At 40.0% G+C, this 19,784-nt stretch overlaps 2 protein-coding genes across 2 annotated transcripts in view; one reads left to right on the top strand and one right to left on the bottom strand.

The window, feature by feature from the left end:
- The window catches only part of bach2a (BTB and CNC homology 1, basic leucine zipper transcription factor 2a), a 46,630-nt gene extending 34,300 nt beyond the window's left edge, over positions 1-12,330 (top strand). The window contains exons 4-5 of the mRNA XM_056394242.1: positions 3,852-4,058; positions 5,607-12,330. Coding sequence (XP_056250217.1) covers positions 3,852-4,058; positions 5,607-6,044 — 645 coding nt within the window. The 3' untranslated portion in view covers positions 6,045-12,330. The remainder of the gene's footprint in view (positions 1-3,851; positions 4,059-5,606) is intronic.
- A 3,431-nt stretch (positions 12,331-15,761) lies between these two features.
- Positions 15,762-17,251, bottom strand: gja10a (gap junction protein alpha 10 a). The gene has a single exon (XM_056393913.1). It carries the CDS (start codon positions 17,223-17,225, stop codon positions 15,762-15,764), a length of 1,464 nt encoding a protein of 487 aa, XP_056249888.1. The 5' UTR covers positions 17,226-17,251.
- Between the last annotated feature and the right edge of the window lie 2,533 nt (positions 17,252-19,784).

Below are 19,784 nucleotides of genomic sequence, written 5' to 3' on the forward strand. Positions count from 1 at the left end.
CATTTTGGAGTTTTTCCTTTTCTTTTCCTTCTTATTTAATTATTATTTAAGTTGTAGTGAGTATTTACAACATTAGTATTGTGGGGATGAATATTTCTTGAATAGTTCCTGAAATAAGCCGATCCCTGATGGGAGATTTGGTCATTGCAACAAGAGGAACAACTGAGTTAATTAAAAGATACAAAGTTTAAACAAACCCCCAAAACAAAAATCAAACAAAGAAATCGAATAGACTAATTTATATAAAATAATTTATAGACTTTAACATGCAGCTGAGATTTTGATGAAAGTGCCAAAGAAAGACAAAGGCACTTATCTGTTAAAAGCCTGGGATGCTTTTTGTAATGCTAACACAACAACATGTATTATTATCATAGTCGTCTGACATGTAAAACAAAGTCTGAGTTTGTACAGATCATAGACTGTAAATACAGATGGACGTAGCCTCTTTGACATCACCCACACACCCGTGGTTATGAAGCTCAGAGTTAGCCGCACCACAGTCGCCATCTTGGCAGTGTCTGACTCCGCCCGTAACTCCCAGCTAATCCAAAAATGGTCAAAGAGGTGGGGCGTGTGTGGAGCAGACATTGGTGCATGCTGGTCATTCAAGAGGCCACGCCCTCAATTATACATAACTTTAAGTGTTAATAAAATGTAAACAGGTGAGTTATATAAACAGTTGTCATGAAGGAGGAAATTAGCTCTAGAGACCAAAACTGTTTTTGTACCAGGGTGTAAATGTGTAAAGTTGGACATTTTAACATGGGAGTCTATAGGGATTGACTCACTGTTGGAGCCAGACTCTAGTGGTCATTAGATGAACTGTAGGTTTTGGCTCCATTTTTTAGATGCTTGATACTGATGTCACTCCGTGCTCTTTATTTTAACTGTAATGTGGGCTGGGATTCTGCAGAAAAGGGGCAATTCAGATTTTCCTCACAGCTGATTGGTTAGGAATTCGAGAAAGAAACTACGCTGTGACAGTTACCAAGGCAACAGGACTCACTTTAAACCCGAGGCTAACTAATCCTGTTTCATTAGTCAGGCTCCTGATTCCCTTGACACTGTTTATAATATTGAATTACAATTGATGTGTTGTCTATTAAGAGATAATAAAAGCACAAACTACTGCTCCTGACTCAAGCCTTCTTCAACTGTTGCGGATTATTATGCCAGCAAGTGTTGACATGTGTCACTGTGTTAGGTTGGTAGAGATAGTAGAGTTAGCTGTGATGGGAATAGTTCAACACATTGGATGATGTCAGTGCTGAACTATTCCCACATCATCTCCTCACAGTTTAACCCCTGTGGCCGTAACACAGTTACTGTGATTATTGTCTTTGTCTGTCTCGTAGACTGATCTCAGGACTCATGCGGTTACATCACGTGGCTCTAATCCTCCTCCGCAGGTTCACACTTTCTGATAATCCTGCAGTTATTACATTTAACAACAGTCTTTATTTACATGTAGTGTATTACAGTCATTCTTTTGGCTAAATGTTGATGTCGAACATGTTAGACAAGTTCTCGTTCTAACACCGTGAAGTGATGGAGCGAGCGTCTCCGAGGATACACACACTGTTAAAAATGGAAACCAGAACACCAGAGAGAGACAGAGATTGGTCGAGGGATTTATGACCATCCACGGCTCACTTTGTCATTCCAACCTTATTATGTGACTGCTGAGAGTCATGGAGCTATATATAGATGTCTATAGAGTAAAGGACAGGCAGCACCTAAACACACACACACACACACAACACACACACACTCTCTTATCCCTTTACTCTTTGAATGATGTCATTGCTGTATACTGGCAGCTCTGTGCTGAACGCTGCTGGTATGATGAAAACAGCTTGGATCTGCTGTAGCAGACTGTTCTGATGCAATGTAACACGGAGGGAACACGGAGTAAGAACGGTCAACACACAGTGTTCACTCAGCATTGCTCTCATACTGCAAATCAACAAGATTTAAAAAGTAAAAATTTAGTTTCCGGGGCCACAGCTACACGGTGGATACACACCCAGTGCAAGTAAACAGGATGACAAAGAAAGGCTCAAACAAATCAGCTATTTGGAGTACATTAATGGAGTTATAGAAAATTATTTACAAATCAGCTATTTGGAGTACATTAATGGAGTTATACAAAATTATTTAAAATACCAATAAATGCTTACATAAGTAAATGCATAAGAATAATACATAACCCATTAAAGACATCCAAATGCAGACACATTACACACATAACAGAGAAATAACAAGTAAGAAAGAAATTGTTACATGTTTCAGGTTTTAGACTAAAATTAGCTCCAGACTGAAACAAAGAGCTCGTCCTGTTTTCTCTTTGTGTCAGAGCTGCTGGGATCAGTCAGCTGCTCAACACTGACACCTGGTGGATGGTACACCACATGTCTCTCCACCAGGCAGCCGGGAACTGATGTTGAATAATACTCCTTACTGAATAGGAAGAGTTCAAATCCTTAATTAAAAAACAATTAAAACAGCTCCATTACAAGTGCATTATTAATCCTCCCTAAGTAAAAGCTTATGTATTTATATCACATCACATAATGACTTCATGATGGAACTAGATATTGCGCTTTCAATATAGTTTTAGTGCTTCTTCTTGCTGTATTGATACATAATGTTGTATTTACAACAAAGAGTCCTCTTATCTCTGATTAGTCTTCAGTTGCAATGTATGTTTAGGATTATAATTAACACATTGTCAGCTTTGATTCAAAGCATTGATTGAAATATTCATTTCATGAAAACCATGCCGAGGTGATGATAGCACTCTGCTCGGCCCAGGCAATATACCCAAAATGTAAGATCTCGTCACAGTCCAGCACAATTATCTCAGTATATGATATAATGACAGCATCAGGGGGTGGGTTTTATTTGTCACATGCCAAGGTTCAATGTACAGCAAGCACAGCAGTGAAATGGGGGGTTGACTCAGCAGCAGGGGAGACTGCGCAAAACTGCAGAACTGCAAAAAAAAAAAAAAAAATTAAATATATATATATATATATTCAACAATTTCCCGTAGGGGATTAATGAAGTATTTCTGATTCTGATATATAATTGACATTATGAAAAATATTTAATATGGTGGGAAATAGCACTCACTTGCCAGTGATGTGGAGTAGTGAACTACATGTAATTAATCTAGTCGTTTAACTACATCTTGCAGTAAATTGCTGGTAGTTCAACTACATTCATATGTGATTCGAGAAGATAAATCGCTTTTTTGCCATTTTTCAAATGATTTGGGGTCAAAAAGGAATAATTTTTAATTTTATCATTGCCTCTCTACTGTAACTGAACCATTGACCAGCCTGCCCCCTTTTCCTTTCGTCCTGACTCCTGTAAAGTAATGTCCAGGCAATGCATTTATCAGGCAAGACACCAACACACACTTGACCTTTGTGTAGTTCGTGTGTCACCATGCTCAAATCCAGAGCTGACGTTCCAGCACTTCCCCATGAACAGCGGGGTATTTTTATTTTTTTGGTTTATGTATGTATGTTTTTGATCATTTCGTATCACATGTACATTGTCAATGTGATCATTTTTAAGAACTACTTTTTGTAAGTAGCTTTAGTTAAATAAACTAGATTCCCCCATAGTGGAACTTCAGTGGAACATAAACTCTTGATTCTTCATGTTGCTTTTATTGTGAAAGTTCATTCTTCACCTTAAACACAGAGGTGTGACAAAATAATCTTAATACTATCCAGCTTTCAACCAGGTGTCTTAGTCTGAATGAGTTTGTTTGTTGTCAGGGAGATGGTTCAGCCTCCATCACGTGACATGACTGTGAAACTTTGTGGTCCTTTCAGGTAAAGCTGCCCTTCCCCGTGGACCAGATCACCAACCTGCCGCGCAATGACTTCCAGATCCTCATCAAGATGCACAAGCTGAGCTCAGAGCAGCTGGAGTTCATCCACGACGTCCGCCGTCGCAGCAAGAACCGCATCGCTGCACAGCGGTGCCGCAAGAGGAAGCTGGACTGCATCCAGAACTTAGAGGGCGAGATCCGCAAACTGGTGCGATCACACACACACACACACACACACACACACCTACACACACACACACACACACACACACACACACACACACACACACACACACACGCACACACTTTCAGTGGGCGCTTTTAGGTGATGTAGCACCCTCTGGTAGCCAAACTGGGTAACTGCAGTTCCTTATCCTCACAATAACTGATTGATATTAACCAGTTCCCCGTCACTGTGTTGAAGGGAAACGTCACAAAATTATTATTCTATAGTATTAAGGATTTCCCCACAGATTTCTCTCAGTTAAAGGGTGATTACACTTAAGTATTTCCTGGTTCTGTGATAATTTCTTTCAGTTACAATAAGATGATGAGAAAATGAAGGTGAACAGTAAGATGTTTACAGGCCCACGTCCTGCTTCAAGTGATTTCCTGTGACATGAGGACGTATTAGATAATGTGGCTAAAGTGCTGTAGTCATTGTGTTGTCATCATGTTCCCAGAGTACTGTCTTATCATACCCAACAAAAAACTGAACAACACGATGTAAACTCTCATTCCCTTTAAAAAACAATCCATAGCAGCAGTTTTGGATCTGATGGTCCATAAGAAAAAGGATGAAACGACCTTTACTGTATCTGCCATTGCTGTGGTAGGCTACCTGCTGTTCACAGTACTTCAGAGTTTTTGAGCCATGAAAATAGAGACTTTCAGAAATGCTGCTGGACCCACTTTATTTTGAAAACCCTGGGGGTTGTGTTGTACTCTGGACGGACAGAAACTGAGATGATGACGTAGACGTTGTGTTCTGTATTTCGACGCTACAACTGTCTGTTACTGGTTCATAGTATTTTCTGCAACTAATCAACTGCAGAGTAGACAATCTGCTTCCTTTTTACACTGGCTTGCACATGCCCAGTGTACTTGAATGGTCATGTGATATGTGTTTTAAGGTGTGTTAGTATGGATGGAGATTATTGCTTATATGGAACTAAAAAGCTTGTCTTTTATTTTAAAACCCCATTATAAAAATGTTAAGGTTTTGGAAAAAAAACAAACTTTGTATTGGTTATGGTCAGGGAAAGATGAGAGTTTGGGTTCAAATCCAAACTGCAACTAATTACAAAGGTCAGGGTTCCTTTGTTGTTATTGTTAGAAGAAGAACTACTGAGTCTGAGATTAAGGAACAATTACAGTCTCCAGAAACTACAAACTACAGTATTCAGCCAGGTGTCAAAGTTCACACAGCCTCTAGAGGTTGCTTGTTAAATATTCAGACTGTATTAACATAGTGGACTGTGTTGGTGGGGGTCTCTTGATTCAGGTACCAGTGAGACAGGAAATAAATCCAGGAAGTCCAGTTTGAGTATCAGATCCATGAGTTTGAAATCACTGCACAGATATTTCTAAAAGTTTGAGGAAGGATTTTATTGCGTCAACACTGTGGCTTCATGTTGGTCTGAACACATTTGGCTCTTGAACAGATGGCAGATGCTGTTGTTTCTCTGGTGCTAACAGAGGATCGTCCAGTGTTTTCACCATGTTGACCCAATGAAACTTTGTCTTATGAACACAGATGTGTGAGAAGGAGAAGCTGCTGAGCGAGCGCAACCAGCTGAAGGTTTGTATGTCGGAGCTGTGGCAGAACCTCTCCTTCCTCTCCCAGCAAGTGTGCAGGGAGGTGCAGGGCAGCCAGCCGCCTCCCGTCTCCGCCAGCATCGACCTCACATCCATACCGCCGTCGCCTTCCTCCGACGACGTCTCGTCCCAGCCCAGGTCGCCGGTGTCACAGCAAAGCGTGGCTGCGTGTCTGTCTGATGTGGGTCTCGGCCAGGGGAGGAGGGGCAGGCAGTGTAGGGTGGAGGTGTCGGATGTGGGGCAGCAGAACGCGGAGTGTCCACTGGTGCGTGGATCCACTGAGGAAACATGTAGCCCCACTGTAACAGTGGATTTCTGTCAGGAAATGACTAAGAAATGCACGACGGATGAACAGAAGAGACGGGACTGTCCTTAGAGTCAGTGGTGAACGGTTTGGTCTACGACACACTCGTCTTGTCTATACCTTGATATTTGAAGTATTTTTTTTCTTTTTTTTGTAAAGGATGACACAAGCGTTATCTTATCAGCAATACTGTTCAACAGATATTTTTTGGACTGGTATAACACAGAAGCACTGGCAGCTTTCTCTCTCCCTCTCTATCATCCTGACTTCTTCCTGTCAACTTCCCCAGCTCTCTCGTGCATCACGGGAGGTTAAACTCAGGAATTCCACAGAATGTTCAGTAATGTCCCTGTTCACATGTACACGCACTTTACTTTAGAGTCCTGTCCAAGCTGGATAATTACTTCGGTACGTACGGTTGATTTGCAGTTTTAATTATCGACACCTGTCACGTCTGGTTGACCAAAGGAATAGTTCAAGATTTTATTTGCTTTCTCTCTGAGAGTGAGATGAAAAAGATTGATACCAACCTCAAATCTGTGAAGTTCAGAGCTGAACTCAGAACATGGTTAGCTTAGGTCGGTATAATGACTGGAAGTACACCACACTGTGCACAGCTCCTTTACGTCAGCTACATCGATTGTATTAGTGTTAAATGAATTGAATTTACAGTAGATGTAACTTGCGGCCATTTTGCTTAGGTCTTTGGTTAAACAAAGGAGACACGACAGGTTCCTTTGTCAGATTTAGAGGTGTTGTTAGCTAGCTGTTTCCCCTGCTTCCATTCTTAATGCTAAGCTAGGCTAACCACATCCTGACTCCATCTCTGTACTCAACACACATCCTCTCACCAGACTGTAATACATTTCCCAAAATGTTGGACTAACCCTTTAAATTATTCAGTACATTGAACAACATCAAACAACTCACTTGTGATATGATTTCTCATCTCATCTCAAATGATCCGGTAATTGTTGAGTGACACAGGACTTTAAAGTAAAATGTTACCAAAGGTATGTATTTGTAAAAAAAAAAAAATTACATTAGATGAAAATGCTCAATGAATTCTCATTATGCAAAGTTTCATTTGAAAAACTTCACTTTTACTTTTTCTCGTACTCAGACGGACGTTTCTACACATTTCTCTTCTGCCTTTTTTCATATCTGTGCTGAGAGAGAACATTACAGAACTGAAGCACTGCCCAGCGCCTCCAAGAGGTCACGCCTGGCACTGAACCTGAGCGAGCCTGTCCAGACACATTAAAGGGCAGTAACAGTGCCGGTTTACATTTCTGCCCACCATTTTCCAAAGCATGCCGCAGTGGTTCATCAACTTACAGACGAGAATCTCCGAACAAGGAAGTGGAAGGTTCCTGGAAGAACTATGTCATTTGGTCATTGTGATAGTGAAAATGGAGACTTTCTTTTAATTTAATTTAATTTTGTTTTAATTTCTTTTAATTGATTTGATCAATTCTTTATCAAAGAAAACAAAAACTTTTGTCTGCCTGTGCAGTTGTAAAATTACAGATACAATTCAACAAATATAGAGAATCAAGTTGATTTATGTGATTATGTTTACACTGATTTCCAGACATTTTCCATTCATTATGATTTGAATAGATCTATCAAGTAAAATCTCTGGAAATTAAAACTTCAGTCAATTTATGTTAAAAAGTAGTAATAAATAACTGGGTATTTACTGTCTTAGAACATTGTCTCTATTTCCACACAATTACCAAATTGCATGTTCCTCTCCGTATAACGTCCTTGGAAATTATATTTTCTTTTTTCTGTTTTATATTCTTTTTTATAGGAACCACAGGTTGAAACTTCAAACAGAAGGTTGACTTAAAAAGTTGACACATTGGGACATAAAAACTAAAACAGTGAATGAATTAAATGAATATCAGAAATAACGAGTCTGAAATAAAGAAACGTACCTAGTTGATTTACAGAGGCTTCAGAAAGTAGACAGGCCCCATCGTCTTGCACTTTATTGTGTTTTTGAGATTTTGAGATTTTATTTTAGATCGATAAAATTACCATTCTTGCATAAGTCTACACTCAGTAACCCATAATGACTCTTTGCGGAGTCCAGACAAACTGAGGAACCAGGTGAGAAGAACCTTGGTCAGGGAGGAGACCAAGAGCCCAGCAGCAGGGACAGGGACAGTGGTCAGATCGTCATCATGAAGGATGAATGAAGCCAAATACAGAGAGGTCCTTGAAGCACCAAACCACATACTGGATATTGACCAAAAAGTCCAGATTTAAACCCCACAGAAAACATCTGTGGAGGGAGATTAACTTGCCAGATCCAGGTGTTCAGAGCTTGTAGAGACTGAAGCTGTACCTGCTGCTGAAGTGGGTTCTACAAAGAACTGGATCAAGAGTCTGAAGACCTATTGACTAAATGAGAGATTTCACTTCTTGATTTTTAATTGATTACCAAATATTTCTAAAAACAAAGTGTGCAAACAATCTGAATACCTTCTGACGCCACTGTATATATTATATATTATCATATGGTGAAATGAATGGAAACCAACACCTGCCTGGAAGGTAGAAAACAGACTCAGAAATCTACTGTTGTTATGCTTTGGAAATGGATGGTGGCAATGTAAAGTAAATATGATCCATTTTAAATGGGCTGAATTTTAAACATGCTGGTTTGGTCATTTAAACAAATCATAAGTGCTCTTTGTCACCCATTTATGTATTGTCTTAAAAGTAGTAAGAATTTAGTGTTTATACTTATGGCAATCATGTATTTAGCTACACTGTCCTTGTATTATAGAGAAGACAAACATCCCTACTGAAAGTATTTGGTATAGTATGTTGGTGTGAGACACCCACCTTTTCAAATTCACAAATCACATGTAAATCTGTTCAAACACAAAGCAACATGATCAGCTCCTACGTATGAATCAGCCTCCCTGATCCTGTGCTGTATGAAATTCAGAGCTTCAAACAAACACACTGGCACGTTATTGATTTAGGGAGATGCCAAATTCATCTGCTGTTGAAAAGTCGATAGCGAGGCACGTGGCAGGGGCGAGTGCTGCCGCTGCCGCCACCCTGCCCAGCGCTCTGCTGCGACGTCAGCGCGCGTCAGGCTGGAGCACAGGGTGATCAAACTGGAGTTTGAAACCGCAGTTGACAATATTTCATTGCACTTGATTTTTCAAAAAGAAAAAAAAAAAAAAGAAAATTGGTTGATGACCCTTTAAATACAGAGCTGCTATTTCCCTGTGTGGTTTTTGTAAATGGATCAGTAGATAGTGGCAGCTTGACTGTGCTGGTCTCATGATAAACACAGGACACCGTTAGCCAATGATAATCTAATTAGAATGTACTAAATGCTCAGAGTACACTGAAGAACACTGCTCAGCTGATTTTCATACACTTTAATTTCTTAATGTGAACTTGTTAATTTATTTATTTGGGCTCTTGTTTGGGGTTGGTGTTTGGGATGGGTGGGGGGTGAGGGGGGAGGGGTTGTAGAGGAAATTGCATAGATGTAAAATGTAGGTCGCTACCCTTTCTTAGAATGAACTTGTTGATGGTTGTATTTTGTTATTGTTGACAACTTCATGAAAAAAATAAGTCTTGATTTACAAGTCACACGTACTTAAGTTGTAATATTTTAACTTAAAGGGGAGTGAGTGTGTTTACAATTTTGTGTATTACCTGTTCTTCTTGTTTTGTAAAGATATAATTAAGATCTGAGAATTAATTTGAATAGACGAGCTGATGAAGCTGTTTTTTTTATATATACATAAGTTAAAAGTGTTGATGACTTTGGGAGAAAAATAGGAATCTGACAAGTGCAGCTACAATTTCTTGCCTTAGAGGTTACAGAGGCCAAACTAGTCCAGTAAAGGAACAAAGGATTTTATTCAACAGGAAGTACACTGGGCATGGCCCTCTGACCCCGGCTGTTAGAGAAACAGTTTATTTCTGACTTTTTGTTTCACAAAGTACATGTCCGCTTATGGAAATCTGGAGACCCAAGGTGGTCAATACTAAATAAATAAATGAAATGTTATGAAATATATAAATAATAATATCAGTATATAACTAGGCAAAATATGTAATATAACCATGAAACTATCAGACAATTACACACAATTTTAGAACTTTTTGAAAAAAACAAAACAAATTACATTGTATTATTTTAGTTTCATGGCTACATCATATATTTTGTATATATTTATTTATTTATTTTACTATTGGCCACTGTGAGTCTCCATGTGGGGTATATCATAAAGAGGACCAACTGTTTAAAAGATAAATTAAATGTATTTGTTGTAATTAATCAGTTGCATTTCTGTAATTAAGCTAAAAAAAAAAAGCTACCCTGGAGTAAACATCAAAATATCAAAGTGAGGCATCACATCATTTTATAGCTTTTAATCCGTTCTACACAAAACATTATGGAGGACCAGGGGTGTCACAGGAAAAGTAAAACATTTCCATAATTTCATATTTTAATAGGCATTAAAAAATAGGAATCGTTAAAAGAAGACAATAGAATTTGCAAAACTATTTCAACAGGCATTTTAAAAATGCTTCATTACTTTTCCTGTGACATCCCTGTTCCCTGTTCCCATCCCTGTTGCAAAATAGCAACAACAACAACAAAAAATGTCAACTGATGAAAATGTGATATCAGAACATCCATTTGCTGATGTTTTCTTGTGCTTTGTGCAGAACACAACACGGGAAAAAGTGCCATGAAATGATTCTGTGCCTCATTTTGACTTAAACACGTTCCCTCCCTGTTCTCTTCATGTTATGATGCAAATGAAACACATGCTCTCTTTCTAACGGAACGCTGCACATCAGAGATGTGGAAAAAGAAAGAGAAGTCGGTCTACAACAAGGACGCTGCACAATATTCCTCATTAATGGGACGAATGGACCAAAGATGTCAAATTTGAGGATACATTTTTTGAACAAAGTCTGACATTGATACTGAAATTATGATCTTTTTCTTCTTCCTTTTACACACAAAAGCAACTTTATCTGTGTCTAGCAGTATTAGTTGACTAGTTAGCATGGAGCATGTGTAGCACCAGTGCAATTTTAAATTCAAAATGGTGTTAATAGAATTTAAAGGCTTGTTTTAGTCCAATGTCTGCAAATTCAATACACTTTTTATCGCTGCTGATCAGTCTTTAAAGCACACTCTGGACCTCTGATGTTCAGATGGTTTCATTTCATCTCAGTACAACAATCAACCCGGACACTTGAACCTTGCTTTAGTCGGGAAACAGAGTGGCGTTATTGTTGTGTGGAAGTGCAATGCAAGAATGCAACTGCGTCACCATGCCGCAAAAACAAAACTCTGACCATGTTCACAGTAACACCAGCAGGTTTTCAGTCCCTGTGAGTTGATTAGCAGACTCATTAAGCTGTGTGGACGACATTCAAAAACCGTCAGCAGCAGTAATGTAAGTACTGAAAAAAAAAACCACTGGTATGGTCCTTTAATTGCATTTTGGAAGTGATGTGTTTGGTTAGTGTCATATTGTATTTGTAACAGGTTGTTGTGTGCACCATGTTTTCAAACCGGGTGATGCCTTCAGTTGATTGGAGGAAAATCCTGCACTCTTGAGCCACTGTAGGTTATGACTGAGAACCAGGCTGTCTACACTGTACGCTGCTGTCATCAGATTAGCCGTGTCAACCAACTTGGGACTGACCTACTCGTCTAGTCAACTGAACAGAGATTCCTCAATAGGATGTTTTAGTTTCCCAACTTTCTAACATCTCTGAATGCAGCGTTGATCTCGGTCCAGCGGTCATGGTTTAAAGTTTGAGCAGTGGTCATCAGGGAGGGGATGTTATCACCTTGGAATCAAATGCCTTCAATTTGCATTTACACAACATGGCAGCATCTGAAAGGAAGCACTTATTTAATCCAATCTGTTTACAGGAAATTGTCAGGGCCACTTCTCACATCTCAGATTGTGATTGAGTTTTTTTTTTTTTTTTTTTTGAACCTCTGTTGAACAGACTCTTAACACTTATCTACCTGGATGATTCAGTATACCTCTTTTTATGGGTAAGGACTGTATGATAGACATGTAGAAAGTTTCTGTGCCGTTGTTTCTAACTTTTTACAGTGGTTACGTCATTGTATTTGTAGATTTTGGTGAGCCATTTTTCATGTGTTCTTTTTTTGAGTACCTGCAACATGACTGTTATATGCAGATTCAGCATTTTTGATTTCCTTTTTTTAACTTTGAATGTTCAAATGACCTGTTTTCTTTAGATTTTCTTTGTAAATATTGTGCAACATGTCATGTTTTGTTCATTTGATATGAAAAATTAAAGAAAAAAAACAGCATTTTGTCGAGGCAATTTTTGTTGAAATAAAACAAAAAGCATGAGAAGTCTCTGGTTTGGTGTTGGTGTGTGGATTCTGATGAAAGATCATGTTGAAAAAAATTGTTGCTGTTTTGTTAAGAAGCATTTAATCTGAATATAATATAAAGTATCATTGAAATGACTGTATATAAATGACTATACAGAGATACACACACGTTCTAATCAAGTCTTTGACTTAGAAAATGTACTTTAAATTAACAAAGTCCATGTTACACAAGCAAACAGACGTGACGAGAACGCTCTCTAATCCAGTGTTGTCTCTGCAAAATCTTAATAATTCAGCCAACACATGGAACAACATCCACATTGTTTAAAAAGTTACAATCCCTTGGTATTTGTAGCCACATGGAGGCGCTCTAAGGTGCTTCAAATCCACAACAAACTGGACTTTGGCTGTCTCATCATGGCCGACTATTTGTCTGGTTTTGGCCCCATGAGACTTGAGCAATGGATCAATGTTGATGGATGGATCACTGATACAGCTTCTCCCCTGCTGGTGTCCCAGCTGTGCTCTCATGGACATGATGTTAGCCCCGTCTCTTCACTTCTTCATGATGGAGGAGATATCCAGGAACATACTCTGAGAAAGACAAGAACACATTAAACACACATTGTATACCTGGAATTCATGAGGCAAGCATCTTTCACTATTTGTCCAGTGTCACTGCTCCATTAGTTACCTAACACTCATCATTTCTGTGACCCTAAAGGCGTACGTTCACATCAGGGAACAACATGAAGAAGTAGAATGGCACCCAGTAGAGCGCAAACCTTTGCCAAGCCCAAACCTTTTCTTATCTGGATACAGACTATTATCCTGATCTAAACTAAATTGTACAAAGTCAGAGATCTCAACACAATAAATATGTATATACATCAAGATCTAAACATGATTTGTCGCGATGTCAAGGAAAGTAATTCCTAAAACATTCCTGGATCTGCCCTGTGATTCGGATCCACATCAAAACTTTTCCCGTGTCCCATTCCTCCACCAAGTTTGGTGCAAACAGGTTCTCTACTTTTATCATAATCCTGCTGACAAACACGCAAACAAAGAAACAGACAGACACAGGTGAAATGATAACCTCCTTGATGTTGGTAATGATGAATAAATCCTTTATTGGTGATCTGGTGGTCGAGGCTTCAATGTGTGTTGAGTGTTGCTAAGTGTTGCTAAGTGTTGAATTATTGGCAAACACTGCACAGCAACAGGTATTGCTATTTATGTAGCATCAGAATTATCACACACATATCAACACTGGCCAGAGGTCATCAAACACACTACAAGTCTCAGTCGTGGTGACTACATTACTACTAAAACTCAACACTTTTTAACATATGCTGTTGTGTTCGTTGTGTCAGAAGTTTCATTTTGGTCTTAACCGACCGCTCCATGATCTCGTCTGTTTTCTGCATTTTATAGTTAATAGGCTGCTGACTGGAAATTTTGCACAATCCCAGGGCAGGCTAACTGTTAGCTTCATCCAAATTTTCCTTTCAAATGTGACGCTGATCATTTCTGACGTGAATCATAAAACATAAACTGTAAACTGTCGTAGCGACATGAGTAGTCAGAGACGCCAAAGATGTTTGAATTTACATACAGTATGAGTTGATTTAATATTGAAAACAAGACATATACACTACTTGTTAGAAGGCTTTGCGGTCACTCACACACGGTTTGAGAAACACTGAATTTAAAACATGATATTTTAGCTAATTTCCCCTCTCTATGACGGGCTGTTTTAGATGTATGATGTAACTGATGACATGTGAAGCCTCTGTTTCCGTCTGTACCATGCAACTGCTTTTGATGACAGTTCAAATCATGGAGCAACATTTTACTGTGTGTATAATACCTCAGACTTTGATCTTATGTCTCCCAATAACTGGATGGCTCGAGGATCCACTGTAATAATGGGTTGGACTGGAGTTTCTGTGTATCCCAGGTGATGTTCCAAAACCATTTCCCATTATACACTGACTACTCAGTTTTCACACTTCAGTTAAGGGTAAAGGGTGATCAGGCTTTGTGGTAGCTGCCCCAAAACTTTGGAATAGTTTACCTCTTTCAATTAAGCGTTCCACCTCAACAACATTTTTAAGACTAAACTTAAAACCCATGTTTTCTTTGGCTTTTGAGTGTCCCGAAGGTTTGATCTTTATCTTTTATCCCATATGTTTTTATTTCAAGCTGTTTGCTGTCTGTCTCAGACTATGGGATAGTTGATTATGTCGTGTGTTTTTGTTGTATATTATTGTACAGCACTTTTGTTTAAATGTGCTTCATAATTGAACTTGATTTGATTTGAAAACAGATATTGAATCTAACTGATATTAATGATAGAAGATATTTGATGCCTAGAAAATATGTTGATTGTCTCCACAGTAATTACTATAAAGGTCTGCTTTGAATAAACATTTTCCCTTATGCTGTTTGTATTTGCCTGTTTCACATTGTGGCCAGTAGATGTTGCTCTTTTAACATGAAGCATCAAGAGATCTCAAACAACTGCTGGAACAATTCAGTGCTTCACGAAGCTTCGTCTCACTGTCCTTAACATCCATTCATTTCAAGTTTATGGAAGCAATGTGCGGATATGTGAATTATATAATTATAATAATGATTTTTTGGAAAGTATAAAACTAAACCTGAAAGCTATGTCGGCTGACATGTGTCATGAAGAAAAGTCATTTGTCAGAGCAGCTGTATTTGCAGACTAATTGATTTATTAACAGAACATAACGTTAGTGTTTAGGCAAGATTTTAACATTTAAAGGTAACACAACGTTGTTTCAGATTTCCAAATCTCCACTGTCTATGATGTCCTTTACACACATGCATTAAACGTTGAACTGATACTTTATGTTCAATGCTATATTCTGTTTATTCCATTACATAACAATTTGAGAATGAATTAATAATTAATGTGCACATTTTATTAATTTGAGAACACGATTTCAGCTCTGTATCTATCTGTGTTTATGAAAGAGTAGTTATGATCTGTAAAATGTATATAATATAGAGTCTAATTTTGCGTTTGATATATTTTTAATAATTCAAATTATGCTTAAATGTCCTATGACCGTCATGTTAAATGAACAATAAAAACTAGTTTCATTTTTTTGTATTTAACTTCGATCATGTCTTATAATTTACCTATTTCTTGGTTATAATATTTATTTGATTTCATGAACTTATAATAAAATTATTATCTGGGAAACTTTTTGTTTGACTTCTTCAATAACCCACCAGCAGATGCTCCATGTTTTAAATATATATGATATACAGTATATGATAAAGATTATTATGGCAGATGAAACGATAGACGAGCTTCATAACTGAACAGTAAATGTCTGCCAACCCTCTAGACGAACGTGGAATGTGATTCAGACACAAAACAATCTCTTCTCTTTACTTGCCATTGACATCCTTCGGCCTCCGGCAGGCGGCATCATGGGCATGTCTCCCTGCAGGGATCCTAACTCGTCCGACTCCTCTGAGGTATGGAAGGAAGGGCTCGTGGAGCGGCTAAAGGAGGACAAGCTCTCAGAGGGTGGCCTGATCATGAAACTGGTCTTTCTGGGGTTAGGGACCAGGGCCTCGCTCCCCACTGACTCCCTTCGCTCGTCCTCATCGAGGTCTGGGATAGCACTTGGCCTGAAGGTGCTACTGGGCAGCAGGGCGTCCAAATGGCTGGGGTGAGGGTGTTCTCCTTTGTGGGTGTCCTCAAGATGGCTGGCTGCACTTTCCTCTGCGTTGGACACAGCTGAGGCCCAGGGTGGATGGTGGGCCACCGTGGCTGCGTGGCCATCTTCGTGGGTTTGGGCAGTTTGCATTGCACAGTTCTGGTCAGACCTGGGTGGCATCCTAGGTTGGGGGCAGATATAGCTGGTATGACTGTGTACCAGATGAGCCAAGCTGTTGTGTCTTGAGGCGTCCTGGTTGGCTTTGAGCCCAGTGTTGTAATGTGGAGGCTTCATGTCCGCCTCTGGAATCACTTTGAAGGTCTGAGTCAAAGGCCCGTTGTGAGGTGATAAATTGCTCATTACACAGAGATGTGGTAAGGACGCCTTCTTCCTGTTCTTGTAAATCACACTGTCGTCTTCTGTGTACCTCTCTCCGTACAGCGTCTGTTTGATTTTCCTGATGCCCAGGTGAGATATTTCCAGGATGTTGAGGAAAAGTGACACACCAGCGATGGCGATCATGAAGACCATGAAAATGGTCTTCTCTGTTGGCCTGGAGATGTAACAGTCTACACTGTTGGGGCAAGGCAGCCTCTCACACTTATAGAGTGGCTCCAGTTGGATACCATAGAGTGTATACTGGCCCAGGATGAAGCAGACCTCCACCAGGGAGCGTGTCAGGATATGGATGATATAGGTTCTCAACAGAGAGCCTCTGAGAGGCGCCTTCTTCACCCTCCTCTGCTCGTCCAGCTTCCTCAGCTCCTTCTCCATGCGCTTATGTTCATCCAACGCCAACTCCGCCTCGTCCAGCTCCTCCTTCAACTGGGCCCGTCTGCGGTGGCGCTCCTTCTCCAGCGATCGGATGCAGTAGAGGGCGTGGCCCATGTAGACCAGTGAGGGCGCGGACACAAAAATGACCTGCAAGACCCAGAAGCGAATGAGGGAGATGGGGAAGGCACGGTCGTAGCAAACTGCCTTGCAGCCTGGTTGGTCTGTGTTGCAAACAAACTCAGACTGCTCGTCATCCCACACGTCTTCAGCGGCCGCTCCCAGGATCAGCATGCGGAAGATGAAGAGTATGGTAAGCCAGATCTTGCCCACGATGGTGGAATGAATGTGGACCTCTTCTAGGATGCTGCCCAGCAGGTTCCAGTCACCCATGGTCAGCTTCTCACCACTTCACTGCCACATGTCCTCAAACTGTGGAGACATAGCATACATGGAAAGATTATGAGAACACAGGCCCCTGGGCATAGACACCGCTCGTATATAGGACCCCCAGGCTGAAAGAGACATGAAATGACTGCAAACAACGCGAAGACACTCTCTGGCTTTATGGTCATTTTGTGTCTTTTAACTGAGCTCTTTGACTTTCAGACAAGAGCTAGACACCACCTTGTGATTGGATCACAACTACTACGACATGTTGATGTCCATGTTGGTGGACATCCCATGAGTACTCATTAGTCAGGGTTAGGGTTAGTAGTCATTACTCATTGGCCGGATTACATCCATCTTTGAACTCAGCCTTCAATTTGATTACACACCTGTTAACTTTTGTGACTTATCTTGCAGGTTGTGTTGACAACATCTGTCCACAAACCTATCTCACTGGTAATCCCTTCTACAGTAGGTGTCTCCAGGACCACGTTTTGCCATGATGAGACATGATGAAAACAACACCAGCCCTGCTGTCACAGCTGGTCTTCGACACCATTGCAGTTAGCTTGACCTGGTTTGGATTCCTTCAGTGTCAGTGCTTCAGCAGGTTTTTACCAGCAGCTGAATGATCCACAGAGGTGTCCTCCTCTCCATTACAAACACACCAGGGGATTAAAACCAGTGAAAACACTGAGTAAAACTGTTTCATGTTAAAAATCATCCCTGATTGGCTTTGAGCTGAACTGCTGTTAATGTTTACTCAGCTCTTTTGTCTGATAACTTCAGATCCAGACATCCGATGACTAAAATCCTTCATCTGGTTCAAATATATAGATAAAACCATCCAAGATCTAAAATGAGTCATTTGTAAAAAGTGGCTTAAAACTAGATAAAAGTCAACGTTGAACTTCTGTCAGACAAACACAACACTGACACATGATCATAGAGGATATGATGTCATTGAAAAGCGACCAATGAAATACAGGAGAACTGATGGAAACATGTGGGATAATGTAAGAACACAACTCAACAACATATAGAATACAGGTCTAGTAGTGAGTATCTCTGGCAGTAAGACAGGGGTACGTGGGAGTCAAAACAAACTAGAGCTTATCACATCAGGTGTGGCATCTGAACAAATATTTCCCTAAGACAGAAAATAAAGAATTTGAAATGTGATCTGATCAAAATGAAGAGAAAATGGAACAAAGCAGTTTGATTTAAATACAGGGCTTAGGCTTTACTATACATCCGTATATCACAGTGGCTGCTGTCATAAAACATCATTACTCAGAAGTCACCTGTGGATGACATCATCACTACAGTCTAGGGCTTAAAGACACCTGTTTGAAAAGAAGATGACTCAACTCCAGTAATTTCATCATTTCACTGATGAATCTGAACCCCAGCTGGTCTTTTTCAAGGCTTTCTATCACTGGAGCTTAATGTGTGGTCATCCTATTTTCAAATATGTCACTGCCATGACGGCACTGAATTACTGGTGTGTGTTCACTGGACAAAATAAAACCAATTCATCTGGAATCATTTCAATCTTTTTACAATCACAAATAAAAGAAAATAAAACATTTACACTTACTATTGAGTCTGTCTGAGAAAACTATTCTACCAGAGTCATTCCTGGACCAGTGTGTTGCACAAAATGACATAACACCAAATGACTCCATTCAATGAAGTAACCATTTGTCAGTATCACTTACATATCACTGGTATGGGTTCCCTCTTTGCCTCTTGATGCACTTCATCATGTTCAGATAAGCATCCTATGATTTGACAGTGTCTGTAGAGCTACCCCATGGAGGTGTCTGGAGGTCCTCTTGTGCCGGTCCCAAACTCCGGTCCACATCCCTTTGCTCCCCTCCGCCTTTGTTTCTCTGTGTATCTGTGTTGTGTGTGCTGTGGCAGCAGCAGCAGCCTGTGTGTTGCGAGTGCTCTCCCGTGTTACATGCAGAGTTCACAGGATGTGAGCATCGATCGCCTCCCGACGGGACAATGCCCCCCACCGCCCTCCCCTCTCCCACGCCAGCAGTGCCAACTCCAACCAGTGCCATCAATATCACCCTCTCTGACAGAGCGAGGTGATGTTTGTTTATGGCTGGTTTTTCACATAGGTCCAGATCCTGGGGCCCTCAACATAAAGATGTTAATGAGCCAGCGGGGAGGCCTTCACGTTTGAGTTCAGCTCAGTTCACCAATCTAATGTGGATAATGTGGCTTCATTTAACCTGTCGTCTTGCACACAGCTGTTAAACTGATGGGTTGGGGATATTCATGCATGCATGACTGGCTGGCATCCCTGCTGTGTACATTCAATACAGCAAAGTATGAACAAGGACATGGTAAAAGTCTTCATGTGGAAAAAAACTCAGTGGTTTGGCATCATTTGTATTTTTGTTATGAATAGAAATTGTGAAAAAGCAACAAATAATTTAATGAACTTGAATGAACCTTTTCTGCTTTTTAATTTCCCAGATGTTCAACATTGGTAAATACACTGAGAGACTGAGATGTGAAAATTGACATCAATCTCAGAGACTTGTC

Source organism: Seriola aureovittata, chromosome 13, assembly GCF_021018895.1.
Source record: "Seriola aureovittata isolate HTS-2021-v1 ecotype China chromosome 13, ASM2101889v1, whole genome shotgun sequence".
Lineage (NCBI taxonomy): Eukaryota > Metazoa > Chordata > Actinopteri > Carangiformes > Carangidae > Seriola > Seriola aureovittata.